The sequence below is a fragment of the Colletes gigas genome, unplaced genomic scaffold (genome assembly GCF_013123115.1).
Source record: "Colletes gigas isolate AHSC1104 unplaced genomic scaffold, ASM1312311v1 Colletes_gigas_Sc00010, whole genome shotgun sequence".
Lineage (NCBI taxonomy): Eukaryota > Metazoa > Arthropoda > Insecta > Hymenoptera > Colletidae > Colletes > Colletes gigas.
The window spans coordinates 554,072-576,749 of record NW_025106639.1 but is presented as its reverse complement, the minus strand read 5'-3'; the positions used below and the strand labels follow the sequence as shown (position 1 = coordinate 576,749).

Here is a 22,678-nt window from a genome sequence, read left to right as displayed (position 1 = left end):
GAACGCTCGGGATGGTCATCTCCCACGTTGGCCAATGAGTTTCGTCTTTGCAAAGCCATTCTGGTCCATACGTCCAAATGGATGGGCGGAGGAATTCCTCTGGAGACTGGCCTCGGGATATGAGATCAGCTGGATTGTCGTTCGTAGGGACATGTCGCCAGTTCGCGATGTTGGTTTTATTTTGTATTTCTGACACCCTATTCGCGACAAAGGTTTTCAACAGATGGGGAGAGGATTCCAACCAGTGAAGGACAATTGTGGAATCGGTCCAGAAGATGGTGCGATCGACAGTTATGTGTAATGCTCGTTGCACCGTTGTTGCTAGAGAAGATAAAAGAAGGGCTCCGCAGAGTTCGAGACGTGGGATGGTTTGTGTTTTCAATGGAGCTACTTTGGATTTTGCGATGAGGATGTTCGTTCGGACATTTCCATTGGCGTCGACTGACCGGAGGTAGAGGCAAGCACCATAGGCCCTCTCGCTGGCATCGCAGAATCCATGTAGTTCGGTCTTGATCGCGGAGTCGATAACGGTCTTTCTATTGAAAGTTATATTGTTCAGTACAGGTAACTGTCTATAATATTGCATCCATTCGGTGTGAATGGACATAGGTAGGGATTCATCCCAATCGATCTTCATGGTCCAAATCTTCTGAAGCATGATCTTGGCCGTGATGATAACGGGCGCCAGGAGGCCTAATGGATCGTAGATTCGAGCTGTTTCCGAACTAATAGATCGTTTGGTAACGTGATGCGTGGAGGATAGGGTTTTAACCGAGTACGCGATGGAGTCGTCTGAAGAGTTCCAGACGATCCCGAGAGTTTTGAATGTGTCTGATTCCCCGAGATGGAGTTGCTTGTTGATGTCCTGGGTTGACAAGCCCTGCAGTAGAGATCTGTCATTTGATGCCCACTGTCGGACGTGTAACCCTGCAGATTTTAGGACCTGTGTGAGCTCGTCTCTTATGTGGAGAGTTTCTTGTACTGTCGATGCTCCAGTAAGTGCATCATCCACATAAAAGTCGCGAGTAAGAATTTTTGATGCGAGCGGAAATCGGTGGCCTTCGTCACGGGCGAGCTGAGTCAGACAACGAATGGCGAGATAGGGAGCAGCAGACAATCCGAATGTGACTGTGTTCAATTGGTAGGTGTTGATTTTCCCGGACGAGTCACGCCAAAGAATGCGCTGGTATTTTCGGTCTTCTTGACGAACGAAGAATTGTCGATACATTTTTTCGATGTCGCCTGTGAGCACATAGCGGTGTATCCGAAAACGTAACAGGATGTATAGAAGATCATCTTGGATTTTTGGACCGGTGTACAATGTATCGTTGAGAGAAATTCCTGAAGTTGTGGTTGCTGATCCGTCTAATACTACTCTTAATTTTGTTGTCTGACTTGTAAATTTTGTGACTCCGTGGTGGGGCAAATAATAACAATTGTGTGTTAAAAGCTGATCATTCGGAATTTTCGACATGTGCCCGAGATCGAGATATTCTTGGATGACCGCATGATAGGCATGTTTCAGACTCGGGTCTCGTTGTAGTTTCCGTTCGAGAGATAAAAATCTCTTGAGGGCTCCTAATTTGGATTCCCCCAATTGGTTTTGCTGTTGGTTGAAAGGGAGAGCTACCACATATCTGCCGTCGGTGGTGCGAATGATGTTTTCTTTGAAATGTGCCTCGCACATCCTGTCTGCGTCGGACAGATGTGAGGCTTGAGGTCCTTCTTCAATTTCCCAGAAACGGGCGAGATCAAATTGAAGAGTGGCGGATGTGTGGCATGAAGAGCCACGGACTGGGCGCTCAGATGGTGCGCTTCCTCCGATGACCCAGCCCAGTCTCGTCTTCTGCAGATACAAGTCTGGACCCGCGGGGGATGATAGATTTACCTGGCCGACACTTAATAGCGAGAGGGCCACTCCAGCACCAAGTAGAAGGTCGACTGGAGCTGGACTGTGAAAGGCGGGGTCCGCGAGCTTGATGTTTCGCGGGATCATAATGGCTGAACGATCAATGGGCTGATCAGGAAGAGACGATGAAATGCACGGAATGGTGAGAAAAGTTAGTGCGCGTTGATAGGTGCGATCTTTCGACTGGATGGTGGTAGCAACAGATCGTTTCGCTATTGTTGACAAGGCGTTAAGGGCTCCAATGGGAATGCAGCAGTTATTGTATCGAATCTTGAGTTTTTTAGCCAAGTCATCGGTGATGAAATTGGTTGTGGCACACGTGTCGATGAGTGCACGACAAGCGATGGGTTGTTGATTTTTGTCGAGAATTTGGAGTTGAGCGGTCACAAGGAGTTCGTTCGTGATTGAGTTGACGATGAATGCATTCTGTTTTGCCGCGCGTGAATCTAGTCATGTGGATGTTGAAGGCAATGATTCTATCGAGGCTGCTGGTTCGTAGCACGGAAGTGAATGTTCATGGGGCCCGTGTTGCTCGCTTTGATGGAGCAATGTGTTGTGTCGTTTGTGGCAGATACGGCATGAACCTCGATCACACGTTTTGTAATCGTGTCCCCTTCGCAAGCAATTCGTGCACAGCGAAGCCCTTTCGATGGTGGCTATTCGTCGCTGTATGGGTTGTGATCGTAGAGTCTCACATGTCCAGACTGGATGTTCCTCGTTGCAAACTGCGCATTGAGGATTTTTTCTGGTAGCGGACGCGGTTTCTTGATTACAAGTCGAATGTGATTGGATTTCGGTGGTTAGAAAGGCGTGATTCCGCGAGATTTTATGTTTTCTATTCTCAAAAGGGTTATTCTGACGTGAAAACGATGTTGACGGCTTAGTAATGGATGCTGGACTGCAATTCGCGCGTTTCTCTAAAAAGTCCAACAATCGGGTGTATGACGGCATTTTCTTATCCTTTAACGTCAATTCCCAGTGCCACGCGGTGTCGGTATCTATTTTCGAGAGGATGATCGCATTCAACACGGTGTTCCAGGACTCAATGGGTTCGCTTAAATTCTTTAGGGCGCGAAGATGTTGATTAATGGCGTCGACGAAATTTCCTAAGTCGCTCGGCGCATTCTTAGTTATCTTGGGGAGGTCCTGTATCGCGTTGAAATGGCTTAGTAAGATCCGTCGCGGACAGTCGAATTTCTCCTTTAGGATTTCAATTGCGTCTACGTAATTGCTATCTGTCGTGTTCAATGATTGGATGCACACGGCAGCCTTTCCCGTTAACGTGGATCGCAAGTACTGTAATTTCTGAACCGGCGTTAAATTCTCGTTACGGTCTATCATAGATGCAAAGATGTCGTAGAATGAGGTCCATTTTTCCAGGTCTCCATCGAAAGTTGGTAGCCGCATTTCCGGCAATTTGATGGCCATCGGGGCTATAACGTTTGACGCGTTGGATTCTGTGGTGTTTCGTCGCGCGGGCGCTGCCGGGTGTTGCGTATCGAGAAGCATGGACGCCCGTGTTATCGTCGCGTAATATTCGCCTTGAATTTCGTAACGTCGCGGTTCCTCGGATTCGTCGAGTTCTTCTAATTGGAATTGAATATCGTCGAATTTTTTCCACGTTTCGTTTAGGCCGCTTAAATGAGTTTGAAGCAGAAGGAAATTCCGTTGAGTTGACTGTTCGAATTCGTCAAGGAATTTAGTAAATGCGGTAATTTGTCCGATTACGCTACCGCGTTTGCGTCGCAAGGTGCTGGCAGTGATACCATGGGCAGCAGAATGACTGGAGTGCTGACCGGAAGTGTTTGGCATTGTGAAATATAGAGGGTGGTGAGACGGGGATTGATCGATCGATTCAATAAACTTGTGAACCTACCTGAGCGAGGAAGTCAAGGACGATGAGTCCGCACGATGTCCAATTCGTTGAGTACTCTAGTTGCTGCTTCAAGTTGCCGTCGGAGCGACAGCGTTGTAGAAGTCGAGTTGTTATGACCCACGGCTGCTTACAAGTGTAGATCTGATCAGATTCTGCGTCTTGATTCAGCACTGATTTAATATTAATGTTCGTGGCACTGGCACTATCACTGTATTGTCCACTGTCTCTGAATCCGGCTCGAAGGACCAATGTTTTCGTACGCTTCGCGAACGACCGATGTCTCAGAGTCGTCGAAGGTTGTAAAGCTTCGACTCTAGGTTTCTAGAATTCGCGAATCCGTACTTCTCTAACCGTGTTACGGGATAGAGATGGTAAGTTGAAAAATCTACGAGATGCGTTTGACTGCACGATTGATTCAAGAGTGACGCGATCTTTCCGGAGCCCGTTCCTCCTCAGCTCAAAACCCCCTCCGACACACTATTTTGAGGGTGTTAACTGATTTTTGCGTTGACCTTGTGATTCGATTGATTGGCCATCGACTTGGGGAAGGAGGATCCACTTTCCTGCCCCGAGTGGGAGGAAAACTCCTCCCTCACACCCAACCGTGGTGAAGGAGGAGTCCCAGGAGGGAGAGAGGGAGAGAGAAGGAGGGTGACCGCGGTGTCCTCCCCAAGTCGAAGGCCGCGGTAATTTTGCTTAGGAAAAGAAAAAACGGGACTCCGGATTAGGAAGCGCTGAGTTTCCGCACGTGTTGTACAGCTGTTTTATGGCTATATTGTTCCACGGGTTGGCAATGGTCGTTGCCGGTCGGCCGACGTTGGCCTCGAAGACCGGACCACCCGCGGAACAATATAGCTCTTCGCTGGTCAACTCAGGTCTAGTATTTTCGTTCGACGAGGCAATTCGATTACTTTACGATGACATTTGCCAGATGCGGAATATTCGAAGACTTTTCGACTGAATCACGGTTCCGCATCTGGCACCATAAAGAGCGGAAAAACCCGAGTTGACCGGGCGGAACACTGTACTTTTCGTTTATCGTAAAACATCGCATATTCTACCTTCTCTGTTTTGCTTTTGTTTCACCCTGCTTTTCTACGCTTTTACGTATTCACATTCTAATTAAAATTTATCCCTGTTCTTCTTGTTAATATTAAAAACATGCCTGGAAGTATGTGAATAAAACAAGTAAAATTACGATGAGACGTTCATACGAAAAGCACGTTTCAAAGCTCCCAGATCGAGTTTTAAATACAGAGTTTCTCAAATAAAATTTAAAACAAGCTTCTTTTTTTAGTTCCTTTAGAAAACTGCTCTATGAATTCTAGTTTAGAAACTAAAAACCTTGACTCGAACGTTTCCAAGTTTATCCAACGGACGATTCGCGAAATATCTCGCCGAAATAACGTGCACGCGTATTCCCAACGCATTTGAATAAATCCTCCCTGAGAAACTAATTAGGATTACGCCGGCCACGTTCCGTTTAATTGAACCGCGCTCAAACGTCACGCATAAAATTCTTTATCTTAAATATATGTCGTAAACCGCTTAAAAAAATTTCGCTTCGTTCCGAAAAAAAAAAACGGGAAAAAATTTTAATTTCGTCCTTCTTTATGCCTTTTATGACGGCGCTCGTACAAATTATGATTAAACGCTTAGGAACCCCGACCCGATTAAAGAAGACCGTGCTTTAATCCCGCGTCGCGATTACAGATTACGCGGATTGCGTCATGTTCGCCGAGCGCAAACATCCCCGAGCCGGTAAATTGAAGCGGAGGCGGCGTTTCCTGAAATCTTGACGTATAGTAATCAGCGAACCATGTTATGGAACGTTTCGTCGTTTCTCTCTTAACGGGGGAGGGAAAGGCGAGACGGCGGGTCCGATTGAATCAGCATGATTCCCCCATTGCGTATTACCCATTGCGTAACCGCTCAAACCTTCCGCTATTTCCGAACACCCTACAGCCCCCAGACTGGGTGAAACGAATCCTTTGAAGTTGATCGCCATCGAAGAAGCAATTCCACCGCCGAGGTTAACTGTCGTTTCGCCGTAGGAGGTACAGGCGTATGGATATATAGAGCTGAGAGTGCTGTTTCTGAAAGTATCCCTACCCCCAAGGACACCATTAGCCTCCCCAGGCACGAATTAGTTTCTTTGAAATACGCGCCAATTCAAATTTATATCGACCCATCGCCATTGGCGAAGTTTATTTACAAATATTTATTCACGAATCCAACGACCACACGTTATGATAAATCCGAAAGGGTAGATATTTTTGTAATTTTAGATAATGGAAGCCCCTCCTATTTGCAGACTTTGTATGCTCAACAGATATGTATAAAATTTTATACACGGGTAGATATTTTTTTAACGACGAGAATATTGATATTGTACAAATTCAGTGAAATAATATTTAATACTAAAATCACTGGCACCTCCAGTATACCCATTCCTACCATGATAGATTAAATGACATTTCTTTTTCTCTTTTATGAGGCAACGTACTCGTAATGGCCTGTTTTCAATTAAATGTACTGTTTATAGTCCAGTTTTATCGCAGTATAATCGATAGGAACCTCTGAAACTTCTTTAGATATGCATGGTCAAAGTAAATGTGAAAATAAACATAGAAGGCAGCATAAATTATAATACTTGATATTATCATCGGATAGGGGATGAAATGCCCTTTAAAATGAGCGTTTGTACGAGTCGATAGCTCAATTAGTTTCGGAGATATAGCAATTTTAGTTTCAAGTCCGAAGCGTTTGTTTACATTCTTACTACGGCCTTGTCAAGGTCGTTGACCGGCACGTGCTCGTAGTAACTAGGTCACTCGGCCACGAGTCACGTGCGAGACAAAGAGGTCGGACGCGACGCGTCAGACGGAGACAGAGATAGTCAAAATGAAAAAATCACCCACTTATATAAATTACGATATCTCGAAAACGAAAAGTCCGATCGACAAAAACAAAAACCCATTTCAAAGGGGAAGCTTTGCCGCCTCTAATAGTGTTTCAATAATGGATAAAACACTAGTAGTTTCGGAACTGCACGTATCTAAAGTTACAGTATTTTTAATACACGAAGAGAGCGTGGAGAGTTCATTTAAATTACGATATCTCCGAAACGGAGAGTCGGATCGCCAAAAACAAAAAACCATTTGAAAGAGGAAGCTTTTCCGCTTCCAACGATGGCTCAATAATTAATAAACCTCTAATAGTTTTGGAACTACACGCGTCTAGAGTTTGACTATTTTTAATACGCGTTTGTTACACTTCAGAGTGAAATTTTAAAAACGTTTACCAGAAAGTAGTAGGCCCGAGTTAGCGTGACAAAAAGCATGTTTGTAAGGGCAAACGGTAAAAGGAACCGTTCGCCGCCTCACGAGGCAGAATTTCCTAGGACGAAGGAAAATAGCTAGGTCGAAGATTGCCAAAACTAATTAGCCCGCGGCACCGTAGAGGATGCTTTTGTACAGCCTCGAATAATGGCTGGTTACTGAGGTGTATCGTCTTTTTGTTGCAGGTGCGAGGGTGGTTGGCTTCAGCTCGAGGGCGGCGCTCGAGTTTGCGGTCGCAACGAACGTTTTGTTCAGCCGGTCGTCCTGTTTTCCGACAAACAGATCCCGATCCTCCACATGCAGTGAGTACTTGCACATTATCGATCCGCTTTATTCGATCACGAGCCTTCGCTGCGCCGCTACGACGGAGCAAAGAAGGATTCGCCGATCGAATAAAACAAATTTATCCGTTTCGTTTTATTTCCCACCGCCGGCCGTTCCCCGATATATTAAACGCGCTAAGAAAATACTGGATTCCGATGTGGTCACCGTTAGTTCGCGAAGCAACGTATTAACTTTCGCGGGAACGAGCGGGATCCTTTTTTAATTAAGCGATCACGGGATTTTTTCTATATTTTAATATCGCTGGGTGTACGCTGCGCGCACGGTTTGTTCAGAAGTTACTGCCACTGATAATTTACGGAGCTTATAATACTATAATAAGTTTAGTGGTCTCGCGTTAATAAGTAAGGAGTTTAAAGTATGGGCAGGGGAACGCAAAGGAGAAAAGAATTCGTTTAAACTGCCTTCTACGCGAAGCAGTAATTTTTTTTACGGAAAATAATAAGTACTTGTCTTGGATATTAGTACATACATGCACGTTCAGTTTCTATTTTGACCGTATTGTGACCGTAGATCCTGCAACTAAAATTATGAGTAAATTTATACTATTTCTTTTATGTAAAGTTGTAGTTGTAATGCCAAATTGAGTGCTTATTTGCCTTTCGTAACTTTGTATATGTTTTACAATCAATTACAAATTTATAACTTTGCTTATATATTACACGCAAAGTATTTGAATTATTATACTTATATTATTTATACTATTTCATTTATGTAAAGTTGTAGTTGTAATGCCAAATTGAGTGCTTATTTGCCTTTCGTAACTTTGTATATGTTTTACAATCAATTACAAATTTATAACTTTGCTTATATATTACACGCAAAGTATTTGAATTATTATACTTATATTATTTATACTATTTCATTTATGTAAAGTTGTAGTTGTAATGCCAAATTGAGTGCTTATTTGCCTTTCGTAACTTTGTATATGTTTCACAATCAATTACAAATTTATAACTTTGCTTATGTGCAAAGTATTTGAATTATGATATATCTGTATATCTTGAAGACTAAAATATATAGAAAGTAGCAGTTGCTTCTGGGAAAGTTTAAATATTTCAAGAACCGTATTTAAGTCATCTCTATTTGAAAAATCATCAGACTTCTTACATTAACGTCGTAGAATGGTTCTTATCCAAACAAGCGAAATAAGACCCCCGGTGGACAAGTAGAATAGATTGTAGTACGCTACAGACGAGCAAGTAGGACCGTCTCCGGCGATTGAAGCAGGTATGTCAACAGCCAGGCAAGTGGAATAAGACCGCGCCTGGTCAGACATACACAATAGACGTCTGGGTGGTCGAACCCTGAGTGTAATACGATCGTTTCCGATCAAGTAATTTCTCTAATTATAAACGTGTGGCTTCTCGCCACTTCAAGCAAGTAGTGTAGACAGATCTTGATCGAACCAGTGGAAGGAGCGATTACAGTCAGACACGTAGAACAAAACAATTATCCTCGAATCGCTCAACTATTTTTACAATACAACCCTGCAGTAATCATGCCGTAACATCGAACGTTACGATCCTTGTGATTCCATACGTTTCCTAATGTTATCCATAACCCTTTCGAATCGTAATGAAAAGATTTACAAAATCGATTTAACGTCGTTTCGCTTTCGTAAAAGCAGACCAGCGATTCGCGGGGCAAAGGGACGATGTTACAGTGCACCATTACGAAATAGAAACACGTCTTGAACTAAGTGCTTCTTATTACCGGGAACCACCGGGCGTTTCAGTCGGCCGCACGAACAGCGGAAACGTTCGCGTATCGAGTTTCACCGTTAAACACCCGTCGGCCTCACCCGCCAGTCGGAGGAAACGACTTATCTCGCTGGTTGCCCCCGTCCCGGTTTTTTCCAAAATCGTGTAATTTTCCGAGGGCGCGTGTATCGCCCGTAAATTTTCCCCGAGCGAGCATTCACCGCGCGGAAAGAATTAAGCAAAGGAAATAACTTCGCCGAGAGATATTCACGGAATTTACTTCTACGCCGGAGGAGGCCCTCTCGTAATTAATTGCCTCTTTTTCCCCTTTGTCCACTATTCGCGAGGCGTTATCCGACGGTTTTTTGCGTACCTTTGTTTAAATGCAAATTAATTTACCTTTTGCGAAATGAAACGGCTTCCTTCCTGCCGGGGCCGGACTGTTTCCAGAATGCAATTACTTTTCATCGGTTCCCTACTTCGATCGCGCGCCCGCCGTCGTTTGAGTCTTTGCGACCGCTGATCCGGATCGGTGTTTTCCCAATTTTACGCGTCTACGGGAAGACTTTTGAAACACGCCCGCCACTCCGGTCAGTTGACTTTTCCAATGGAAACGGAATCAAAGCGGAAAACAGAAGCGACGGAGTCGATCGAATATGTGTACTTTACGTTAGAACTATTGTGACTACCTTTGCTTTTAGTAATTGCATTTTTATTGTGACACGTGCTTTAGAGCATTTTATTTTTGCATTTGCTTTTAGAATCTTTGGAAATGTTTTCCCCTGAAAATAACAATAATTTCATTCGTTATTCGTCAATTTTTACGTAAGATTTTGGCGACTGCTGTTTCCCATTTCGAATCCACGCGAATCCCGCTGTTGATCCCGATATCTGCGGTCGCGCCGCGAACGCGTAATCGCGTCGTCTCCGTTCTAATCGCGGCGATTGGCAATTTTACCGGCGAATCAACAATTTGCAGAGTGACTTCATCGTAGCGTGAACCGTCGCGTTCTCCAAACTAAATAAATCGACTTGATTGCGCGTATGTGCTCGGTCTCGGTTTTGCGGTCGCGCTGCACACACGACGCTGATGAAACTGATCCGGGACAGTTTATCAATTTCATAAATGGCGGACCCGCGATAATCGAGCACGCCGAGGAGGGACTTCATTCCCGTCGACCGTGTTGCGGTGACGCTAATTGGAAAGTAGTCAGGTAGGGGATTAATTCGTTTCCCGGTTACAGTCGTACGCCAAAAATCGATCTTCCTGCTTCGAAACAACCACCGAAGCGGACAAAATCGTTCCATTTTTTTATTATTCGTTCCTCGAAACGAACTCGAAATTATTTTGGACAATTTCAAAAGAGACACTCGACGCACCAGAATTCGAAATTTGAAATTTGAAATACAGAAGTTTCAAACTCGTTCTAGAATTAAATGTTTCACAATTTAATTAAAATCAATTATATTGAGTAAGAAACACTGTTTGGGAGTTGATTTTGGAAACCAAGTTATTGCCAAGCAGAAATTTGATTAGAGATTGAGTAATTAAAAATTGGGTGCAGTCTGTTCGAGCTTTCGTCGAATAAAAAGTTCATTTAATTAATAGTCGCAGTGGTGACGCGTTAGATACGTTAAAACGCGGGTGCTTTTTGAATCTGTCAGCTTTTCGAGGCGACTTTCGTTTTTTTTAACGTCGCGTCGTTACTTAAGCGGCTGGAGTGGCGGTAATGGCGAGCAGCCGTTGTCGAAATAAAGTGTCTGGCGAGCAGGAAGCGGCGTAGAGCGCGAATCCCCGGTGCGTTTTGAGATTCAACGAGCGCCGCGAGACCCCGGCGAAAAAGAGGGGATAAAACACCATCTGACCTGAAAATGTCTAGCATGTTGTTACCAGATACTTTCGCGAGAGCGATTCGACGAAGGGGGTTCGGTCGATCGTACGGTGAAATTTATATAAGTTGAGAAGTCGAGCGTAATGTGGCAAACCGACGGCGCGCGACTGGCATAAATGTGTCGAGCAATGATTTATGGCGTTTAACTTCCGCCCTCGACTTCGACGATCCCTGACTTTTCATGGAAACGCGTAAAACCCCCCGATGGGCGGCCTTTAATTTCTTGCTCGACAATTTTTATTTCACATTTATGGGGCTACGTAACGTAAAAACATAAATTGCTTGTCACGTTTCGAAAACTATTGCAGCGTGTATAGTCAAAATTTAATACCAATAAGTGCTTCGATACTTCGTTTGGATCCTTTCTAGCATGAAAACGAAAAATTGCAATTGCAATTTAACAATAATAACAAAGAAGTTTATTAAAATAAAATTAGATACACTGAGAATTGTAACACGTAGCTTATGAGAACTAAAATTAAATAGTACACAGAATATTATTAGAAATTAAAATTTTCAAATGAATTCGAAATTTGATGTATTTGTATTTTAAAAATGTATATTTGAACAACTAAAAATATATATCATTTTTATTTTGTTTTCCCCGTCACGAAACACATTCGATACGTTTTTTAGTTGTTCAAATATGTACCTTTGTTACATAAATATATCTCGAAAACCGAGGGGAGTGTTTCACCCCTCTATCAGAATTATTGTTTAGGGTTTTTTCTACAATAATATCTTGACTGATTAATATAACAAAATTATTTTAAATTGATAATAAAATCGTTCGAATCGACCGGAAAGCAAATTAATTTTCCAGGCTCGCGCGCAATATTCAATTCTAATATTCCGAAATTCGGTACATGAATGGCATTTTTCCAATTAGTCGTCGCTAGCTGTCGAAATTACGCTCCGGCCCATCATACCTCGGAAATCTGAAAGTAATAGGACTATTATCTGGTCGATTAGCGATTCGAATTTACTTCGAACTCGTAAATTGCTCGAGTTAACGAGGTCGTCGATAATTCGGACGATTTAAAATTTAAAAGAGATGCGCGCGTATCGCGATACACGCGTGCTATACAGATCTATTTTAAGTTGACTACCAGTCTAAAATCCTAAAATTGTTTACGAGATCAAAACTCTGATTTTAGACAATTGTAAACTGCACAACTTAAAAGTTGTCGTAATAGTTACTTTTCTAACCTCATTCAAATTTACGAAGCCTATAAAAATCGATTTTTTTTAACATTTCAACTTGAGAATTCATTGTTTTAGTTTCACTGTTTAAAGTTCTGTTACTCAAATATGGGTGACGTGGCAGTCAAAGTGTTAACTCCCATATCCGGTGCGAAAAATTACGAAATACCATCGATTTTCACGAACGCGAATCACAGGCGTTTTGAGGCGAACCGAATTATCTAGTATGTAATAGGGCACGTGCGCCGGAGAAAAGTTTGCCCGTTACGTTTTAACGTATTGCATAATGCAGCTTAAACCGTGGCGATCGTCCACGCGGGATATGAACTATAATAAGACCGACGTACGATCGTAGTTCGCGGAATGGAGAAACTTTGAAGACGCCAAAGACAATATCGTTTTGTTTCTCTGCCAGTAGCGACCGCGGTGCGTCGTACGTTTAAAGTTTCTTTCCGATCCAACGATCGTATTTTATTCCGAAATAGTCGCTCCAAATTCGAATCGAACCCGTCGATTTTTACCTTTTCTACCTCCCCCAGAAACGGTTGGACGGTCGAGGCGGCCCAAAAAGTTTGCTTTCGGTGCTCGCGAAAAATTGTTTTCATCGTTGTACGACTTCGATCGCGAGAGGTAAAAAATACTTTGAAAATATTTTAAAGATTTTGAAGACTGGGGCAAATTTTTAATACTAAATCTGTGACTCAGATCACGCGGAATAGTTCACGATACCCGTGGAAAGGTTAAATTTCGTAGTTGTTGGCTGGACGACTAAGGACAGGCTAGTCATAAGTCGCTATTATTACGGAATAGTAAAATTACTCCGGTCTCGTTCTTCGAGAGCGTTTTACGTTTCAACCGGGGTAGAAAAAAGTTAAGTGGATTTCGAAGAGTAAGGAGAGGGGGGTGTAGGTTGGCACAAAAGCAGGTTTTCATAGCGGGCGAAACGAAATCGCTGTCTACGGCGAAGCTTATATTCAGCCGGCTGCGGAGCTAAGGAGAAATAAATTAAGCATACCCGACGCAAGTTTCCACGCTGAATTTTGGATGTCTCTGGTCTGTTTCGTAATCTCCCCGCAACCGTGCCGTTTCCCCCCCTCCGACCACTACTGCGTTCCATTTATTAAATACTCGTACCCGCCGCGAACCGCGTCCCGCTGAAAATTGTTTGCTACCAGAAACCCGTTGAATATTTATGCCGCGTCATCTGATCGATTCTCCGCCGGTAAAAACTGACCGGATAATCGATATTAATTGCGGACTAGCGACCGACGCGCGCCCGAAAAAAAACAAAAAGAACCGAAAGAAAAAACGAACGCTCGATTTCGAGACCGTCGAGCTTTTTTTCGCGACTCCAAATCCTCGCCCGCCCACGGTCGTCGGGAATCCCCGAAAGCCGGGCAGAAGTGTTTTTCCAAACCTCGAACACCGATGTTTTACGAATCGAAGTGGTTATTAACCGCGAACGAACTCGTGCAAATGGAACGAGAGCTCGCATTCCGGATTCGTTTTAAAGAAATCATCACTGGTATTGATTTCAATCGAACTTCGTGATTTTCTTACTATTGTCTGCTATGAATTTAAAAAATTAACGAAGAGAATTGTATTTGGAACAAATGTACAAATGATATAATTATACAGGGTCGGCCATCTCTGGGAAAAATTTTAATGGAAGATTCTGGAGACCAAAACAAGTCGAAAATCAAGAATACTAATTTGTTGATTGAGGATTCATTTAAAAGTTATTGACGTTTAAAGTTACGCATGTAGAACGGCAAGCTGCTCACTCGGCATGAGAACTTTAAACGTTAATAACTTTTTAACGAAGCTTCAATCAACAAATTTGTATTCTTGATTTTCGTCTTATTTTGGCCTCCAGAATCTCCCATTAAAATTTTTCCCAGGGATGGAGGAACACGCTGTATAAACGAATTTGAAACACACCAAGCACACAATCTTTTTACACAAATTAATATCATATAATGTCGTTTTGTTCTCTCTGGTTACCCATTCCTTCTCGAAAAAAACACTTTCAACCCTTTTGCATATAAATTAACATTCAACAAACCTACCTTGCGGCACAAATATTCAATACAAATCTGCTACAATAATATTTATTAATCTTCCTACAGTCTCGCAGAGTGATGTACACGTAAAAATATATATCCCCTGCGTTTGATAGTTTCATAAATCCGTAAAGGGCACTTTCTGGGCGCCCTTTGTTACGTATAAACGAAAGAACACGAACATTGAAGCACGTGTTGCACAATAGACGGTTACGTCTCACCCAAGAATTCTCAAATAAAGTCGAAGAGATTCCTTCTGCCGGGAATGCACGAGGGTCGCAAGCAAAGCCAAGGAAAGGCCGTTATCGAACATCCAAAGAGCGGAAACTAACGTTCTCTTGGAGGTACGCGAAACGCTCGAAGCGACGGGAACCGTGACGCGAGCGGCTCGAAACGAATCTCGAGCACGAAAATCGTCTCCAGACACGAAGCGCCGGCGAAATGGAAAAGATTTCAAGAAAACACATTCGCCCGGTCTCGGTTTTTCCGCGTAAGCCCACGTTTTCCCGCTGCCTTTGGTACCTTTCCTCTCTGGCGCTGCGATTGAATAGATGCGGGTCGTGCCGCGTTTGCATCTTCTGATTCACGATTGTCGGTTAGAAACGAAGACAAAAGCGAATGAAACGAGGAAACGAATCTAAAGTCGAAGCGTTACGAACCGAGCACCACGTTTCGATTCGATTCCCCGAACAGGGTTGTGAAAATATAGTGCTTCGTCGAAATTTTCCTGTAATTGAAAGACCAAATAGATCGAAATCATAAGTTGTACTTTATAAATTTATCATTCGAAAACTTTGTCACAACTTATAGTCGATCGACGATTATTCGGACGTTTAAACCAGAGTTTTAGCAGGCTTGGGTCCACTTTACTCTAAAAAGCAAGCCATCACACGTTCAAGTGCTCTAACTATGTACTACTGATAGATTCCAGCGAATCATTTTCAATTCGACGACCGTTTACGGGTGTTTCGCGTTAAGTAGACGCGTTTCATTCGTCTGGAGTCGCAACGAGAAATTAGATTGCACGTTCTTTGAGCATCCAAGGAGGGTGTCGCATCGGGGGATCCATTTCTAATAGGATGACGAGGGGGAAGACGCGGGGGAAACGAAGTCGAACGCGATCGGGGCAATCTCGCGTTCGACGCCCTCTTTCACGGGCTCGGGGATACATTTTTCGAGATAATTTCCCGTCAGAACTCCCTGCGGGACAGGCGTTGCTCATCGGGCAGCCCCGAGACAAGACCCCTGCAATATCTGCTTCGAATCTCGAATCCAGCGCTCCCGCGAGAGAGCCTCTTGGCCTCCCCGAACGTCGAGTTTCTAACGCTCGCGATTTATTCCGAGCTACCTGACGAATACTTTATTAACCAATTAGAGCGATTTATGGCCGACGGATTCCACGGAACGATAAGATTTTACCGAATTCCGGGGCCGTAGAGGATTTAGTGGTTGCTCGAGGAACCGAGCCGCCCGGGCATTGCTTGCCAGGTGATTTGAATAGAATTTCGTAATTTCATAATAACGGTGAAATATTCTTTTCCGTCCTGGCCCGGGGATGGGCTATTCGTTACGTTACGTCGGGTTAAGGCACGGACTAGGCACGATAAGTTATCGTACGGCGTTGCTTTGTCCCCGATCGACTCGTTTCGCGAAAAGTTCGGTTGAAGAGGTGCCTCCTCTTCCGTGCAATGTTTCGGTCGGTAGGAAATATTCAAGCTGGTGGATTTATGGACGCCAAGGGTCCGCGACTGCACACGAGTCCCCTGTCTTTCGTAACGCGGTGTCTGTGGCTCTGCAAAATAGCGTCAGATAGCTGCAAGCTTCGCGCGGAACTTGTAAACAAGGTGAGGGATATAAATTGTCCATCGTTATTATTTTTGTTGGGTAGACGGAGGTTACGTTTGAAACGGTGAGAAAATTAATATTAGATTGTAAATATAGACTCGATGCCCCCCCGGAGAAAATTTAATTAAATCTACGATCTACGCGTTAATGGTAACGAGATTTGACGAGAGTTGCGTCCGAAGATTCGCTTAACGTCGAGACTGAAAAGCGCGGAAAACGACGGGGATCAATATTTTCACGGGAGTCGCGATACCTCGTAAAATTACGTTTCCAGCGGGACCGCGGTGCTCGCGAAACAGCCGATTTCCGGTGTATCGCCTTCCCGGACGTTCCAGAAGCCAAACTTGCCGTAGATCAACTCTGTCCCGAGCCAGTCGAGAGCCTAAGATAAACGCTCCTCGCGGAACTTTTAATGAGTACGTTGTTAGTTACATAAAAGGAATAAAGACCGAACGAGGAACCGTGAAAAGTTCGCGATTAAGACCCTCGTCTGTACTTTAATCTCCCTGGGCGCGCGTGTTACGTACAAGCGGATACATTTATACGGACTATTCTAGGCTTCTCGTACAAACAAACATATTTATACTCACTGAATTTCGCAGTCTGTCGATGTAAATCTATGAAAAATGCCTAGGTCTTGTATTTTTTGTTATATTAAATTCTAAAAATTTCAAATTACAGCACCTCTCATAAACAATCGTCGTATAATCGACAGACAAAGTAAGTTTCAAAATAAACGTAGAAGATAGCGTAAATAATAATAGTTGTCACATTCATCGGATAGAGGATAATGACTTCATGTAAATAATTTGTAAAGGGAACTAATAATCATAAAAACACTCTATATACAAATTTAAGTTCATTACCGATTAAATAAACAATATAGAATTGTTGTATAATCGATAGGAACCCCTGAAACTTTAAAAGGTATACATAGTCAAAGTAAATGTGAAAATAAACATAGAAGGCAGCATAAATTAGAATACTTGATATGGTCATCGGATAGGTGATGAAATGCCCTTTAAAATGAGCGTTTGTACGAGTCGATAGCTCAATTAGTTCCGGAGATATAGCGATTTTATTTTCAAGTCGATGCGGTGACTAGTTCCGGAGATATAAGGGTCCGCAGTGTTTGTTTACATTCTTACTACGGCCTTGTCAAGGTCGTTGACCGGCACGTGCTCGTAGTAACTAGGTCACTGGGCCACTCGGTCACGAGTCACGTGCGAGACAAAGAGGTCCGACGCGACGCGTCAGACGGAGACAGCGATAGTCGAATTAAGAAAAATTACCTTTTACATAAATTACGATATCTCGAAAACGAAAAGTCCGATCGACAAAAACCAAAAGCCATTTTAAAGGGGAGGCTTTGCCGCCTCTAACAGTGTTTCAATAATGGATAAAACACTAGTAGTTTCGGAACTGCACGCGTCTAAAGTTTCAGTATTTTTAATACGCATTAATAAGCCTTTCTAAGGCGAAAAGAGCGTTGAGGATGGAATTTTAAAAATTATGCCTTCATTTAAATTACGATATCTCCAAAACGGAGAGTCGGATCGACAAAAACCAAAAGCCATTTTAAAGGGGAGGCTTTACCGCTTCTAACAGTGTTTCAATAATAGTTAAAACACTAGTAATTTCGGAACTGCAAGCATCTAAACTTTAACTATTTTAATACACGTTGTAAGACTGTTCTAAGACAGTGGAAACCGAAGATTCTCTCGTTTCGCCTTTGCTATACAACTATATCTCCTATTTACATGGGAAGCTAACCAGAATTTGATACTAAATTTTGTCCAGTTCAAATATAAAGCATTCAACCGGTTGTGGTAGGTCTAGTGTTAAAAGAAACTGTGCTAGCTGATTCGTATTCTATATTCGAACTAAACACAATTGCTGTAGAACTCGAGAAGCCTACAATTTTGCAGATCTTTAAATAATTTTGTAATAGATTAATGTAAATCTATGAATTATCTTAAATGCATAGGTCTTGTATCTTTCGTTATATTAAATTTTAAAAATTGCAAATGACAGTACTCCTCGTACTATTTGTACACATTCTGTAACATCTACCCTATTGAAATTGTTGTGACTCGAAAGAAACTGTGCAAGCTGATTCATACTCTATCTTCAATCCAAATACAATCAATTTCGAATAAAAATCATACAAATACAAATACATATATCAAGTACCATGTTATTTACGTTTACCAGTGTACTTTACTTGAAAGCTATGCGAATCTACAGTTCATCCACGTTTCAATTTTCAATCTACAGTTCCGCGGCGTTCCACAGAGGAAGATATCTTCGAAAAGGCGTCCAAGAGAAATAATTTACAGGCTCACAGGTTCCACCGTCGGGACGCGTTTGTCTACGTTCAACAACGCGGAAAATCCCAAGATCCGCGAGGTAACCTTAAACGACAGATAGGGGCGGTGTATAAATAATCGTGGGCGGCCAATTTCTCAGAGCCGCGATCCTTCTAATGCTCCGGGCGTCTCTCGGTTGGGGCCGGGAAGTGGCTGCATTAGGAAAGCGAGAAACGATGTAGTGTAACACTTCATTGCGAAAATTACGCGGTGCCGTTCCAGCAACGGCGACGGGAGACGCGAAAAGGAAGATACTGGCGCGGTTATGTGCGCACGTTTATACAGGGTCCCCGCGACAGAAGAAGGAAGAGGGTCGCGAAACGGTGGGGAGGGGCGTGGGAGAAAGGGAGGACAGTCGAAAGGCGAGAGAAGAGGGCACAAGTGGATACCAGAGTGTGCAAATTACGGGACTATGGCGCTAATGTTAACTACACGCTTTAGTAGCCTCGTTACGAGACCATCCCGATGCAGCCGCTTTCGTTGAGAGAACAGGAAGTCGTTAATCGTGCTACTTTTAGATACCATTGTGCTCGGGCAGACGTTCCTTTCGCAACCCCCCGGCTGCCTTTGAGCGCCGTTTGCCGTTCTTATGCGCGACCGTTTTCACGGCGGAAAAAAGGAAACGTACGAGGGCGGATCTGGGTCGTACGTGCGGCACGTATCGCTTTTCCAGAACGTAGTTTCGATCGAAACTTCGCCAAACTCGTTTCGAAGAATTGTACCAATTTTGAAGTTCTTCGCGGGACGAGAAGCATCTCGTATCGCGGATCGATCCATGCGTGGGACGCCTATGGGTGTTCGGTTCGCGTGCTTTTTGATCGCGAGTAATCGCTTCCCGCACACAGAGAGCGCACGTAAACTCGAATCTTAGAATTAATATTTTGTGTACTTTTATACAATTTAAATATATTCGAGCGACTCTCTAGCTTCGAATGGGGGAATAACGATCGAATTCCATTTACCAAGCGCCTGTCAGAGTTAAGATTTAATTTAAATTCGAAAGAATAGAGGAGCTCGTATGCATTACGATTATATTTTTACCTGCAAAGACGATATTTGCAATATCGAGCGTACGAACGTCAAAAGGTCCCTCCGCCATTGGCGCAAAGTAACGTCGATGGTAATTACAGCTTCAGTTTACCAGCGATCCTTTAATTATAATTTATTCCGTTTCTTCCTGTATCACGTTCCCCGCGTAACGAAACGACGTTTCGGCTGTAATAAATTGAATCGTTGAACTCCGACGGTGGTAGAAGTAGATCCGAGATAAACGCGCAATGTGCAAATTACGTGACTCTGTCACTAATGCTAACGACGGACGTTAGCGGCGTCATTACAGGGTCACTTCGATGCGCCGGGGAGGAGCAAGCGTGGGTGTCGTTAATCGCGCCGCGCTCTTTTCTCCCCCCGTCGTCTCTCTTCCCGTACCCCCTTTCAAAGCCGCCTTTTCTCTTTTTGCTCGCTTTAAATCTACCACCCGCCATACTCTTGGAAATAGCTCTCTCTTGCCGCTATCGCGCGGGTCTTTAAGTATCGCGAGCTCCCGCTGCACCGTGATATTTCACGTTCCAGTTATTTTCGCAATTAAAATTATTCCACCGTGTCTTCGACGCCGGGATAAGCGCGGACCCGCGTGCACGCAGGTTCGCGTAAAAACGTTCAGGATTGAACGGCGCCGGGAGTCTTTGAACGACCGTGATACTCCTCGAGCGCAGCTCCTTTGAGCGAAACCAGCCACGAAACCGTGCACGAAAGACGCAGCTGTCGGGAGAGGATGTTTAACGGCGAACCGAATTACGTCTGAGGAGAGGATCTCGATTTTTCTGTTTATTCCACTATAGTAAGCGTCACGGTGATTAACCAGAGATGCAGAGAGAAACGTAAATAGAAGCTGACGTTTGAAAAATTTTGTACGAAGTCGTTGAATAGAAATAAGATGTCCATTTTCGAGTGAAATACGTTTTTATTATTTATTATCTCGGTGTGGATAAATATGGTATCGATCGAGTTAAATTCGTCAACGACACCTCCGGTATAATTCAAAGCAGCCCTTTAAAATATTGAAAGCCATCACTGACACTCCATCGCGTTTAAAATATTCATCGTGCAACTCGCTAATATTTTCAGTCCCGTCCGTAACCCCTTTTAAATTCACAGAGCACGCAACACTTCGAATGCACTTGGTGCGCCCTCGATTTCGCTCCTCCTTTAACAGAATACCATGCATGTTTTACGAGCCGATTTGCATCGGGGAACACTCTGAACCCGTCAGAAATATAATAAGAAAGTTCACGAAATATAAAACACATTACTTTTTTGGTCATCGTCGGTGTCACGATCAAAAGCATCAAATAAAGGTTTGTTGGTTTGGAATTCTCGAACGAGATCCACAAGTCTTCCAGCCGCCCGGGTTTAAAAATGAATTATTTCCACGGTCGACGGTGAGCAGCGATCTTCCCGATTTTCCGACGGTTAAGAACGTCGGTGGGGATTTGTCACCGGCGTAATCCACTCCGTCGGAATCGAAGATGAATCAACCCCGTCCCCGACCCGCCCCTAAACGGAATGCAAATCGGCCTAAATTCCAGCCGCGGGAGATAAGGTACGCGGCGGCCACGTGGCTAACGATCGCGACTGGCTGTCGCGCGCTCGCCGGAAGTGTTAAAACGTTCGATCGCGAGTCGCCGTGTTCCGCCAGAAACTCGGAGAAATTTCAAGCATCGCGGTCGTCGAGCCGTGAACGTTAAAGGGGCCGAGGAGAATTGCGAAACTGCAACGACAAAGTTGGAATTTCCGGGGGCCCGAGCGTCAACGAAGTTAACGAACACCGGAGCGACGAGTCGGGAGGAGAAAAAAAGAGCGCTCGAGAGCGGAAAAACGGTCGAAATTCGCATCGAAATCCCAATACCGATGCTAAGTTCGCAACCGTAGACTCTTCTGATCCTCTTATCCAAAACTAATTTCCGTTGCTCTCTAAATACATTTAGTCTGGCTTCTCTCTATCTATCTACCCGTGAATCGCGTCTCGACGATGCGAGAGAATTACCATATTTTACTCGCGTTCCCCTCCCTTTTGTTTGCACGCGAATTCCATTACTCCGTTCGACTCGACGTCGTCCATATCGCCAGCCCTTTTCCCTTCAAATAATCTTTTCTTTCAAATTGTATACATTTGAAAGAAATGTCTACGCGTGAAAAGTGATATTGAGCATATTTCGTAATGTAGGCTCCAATCACTGAGTCTTTTCAAGCAACTATCATTCAAAATATGGGTTGAGAACCACTTATCCGAGTATTTCTTAAAATCAAGGATCATTACTGCATATTTTAATCGTTTGATTCCGGTTACGTCATGGCGAAGGTTCCCACGTTCATCGCTAGAGGGCAACGCTCAACTTCCACTTTTCTCACAAGTACTAGACCATCCAGCCATTTCTGTATATACAGTAGCTCACGAAAGTAACCAGCTTCCAATCTACATAGTTAACAAATAAAATACACACGTTAGGTTGAAGTTTTCAAAATAAGACTGCAAGTAAAGTCACATAGGAGTCTTGAGATACAAATTTTCTCTTCTCTGGGCGTTAACTTCTTTGGACGTCCTGTTCGCTTCTTATTAGTAACATTTCCTTCAGTTTTTGTCCTTTTGTGAGCCACTGTGCATTCCTCAACCAACATCCTGGACCTGATAGCAGATCCTCATCGAAATTTACCATCCACCAATCGATTTAACGCCCAGATTTATATAAAAGTACCATCAGGGTTACCCCAGCGTCGACTTTCCGTTGATTTATCGAAATACGAGCCTGCAGAGACGCAGCCGAATAACGTCATCGTCTCGAGGCCATTCCAACGAGGAAATCCCAGTTACGCAACGCGTGCGTCAAATTCCGTCGAATCCGCGACGCGAGCGGTTCCGCGCTCCGCAACAACAAACATAATTGAACTCGGCGTTTCCCCGTGGGCTCTCTCCCCCGGCTAAGGCAATCAGCGAAATATAATCTCCGCGGCTAATCACGCGATCCCTTTGAGCGCGCGAAGGTACGTACGCGCTAATATTTCCCGCCTAATACCGGTTAATTCGTGTGCCCCAGCGACATAATCACGGCCGGTTTAACGAGCCGGGGCACGGCCC

At 43.8% G+C, this 22,678-nt stretch overlaps 1 protein-coding gene across 1 annotated transcript in view; it reads left to right on the top strand.

Annotated features, from left to right (window-relative positions):
* Positions 1–22,678, top strand: part of LOC122397767 — a 280,360-nt gene that overhangs the window by 110,247 nt on the left and 147,435 nt on the right. Inside the window, exon 4 of the mRNA XM_043397158.1 lies at positions 7,312–7,428. Coding sequence (XP_043253093.1) covers positions 7,312–7,428 — 117 coding nt within the window. The remainder of the gene's footprint in view (positions 1–7,311; positions 7,429–22,678) is intronic.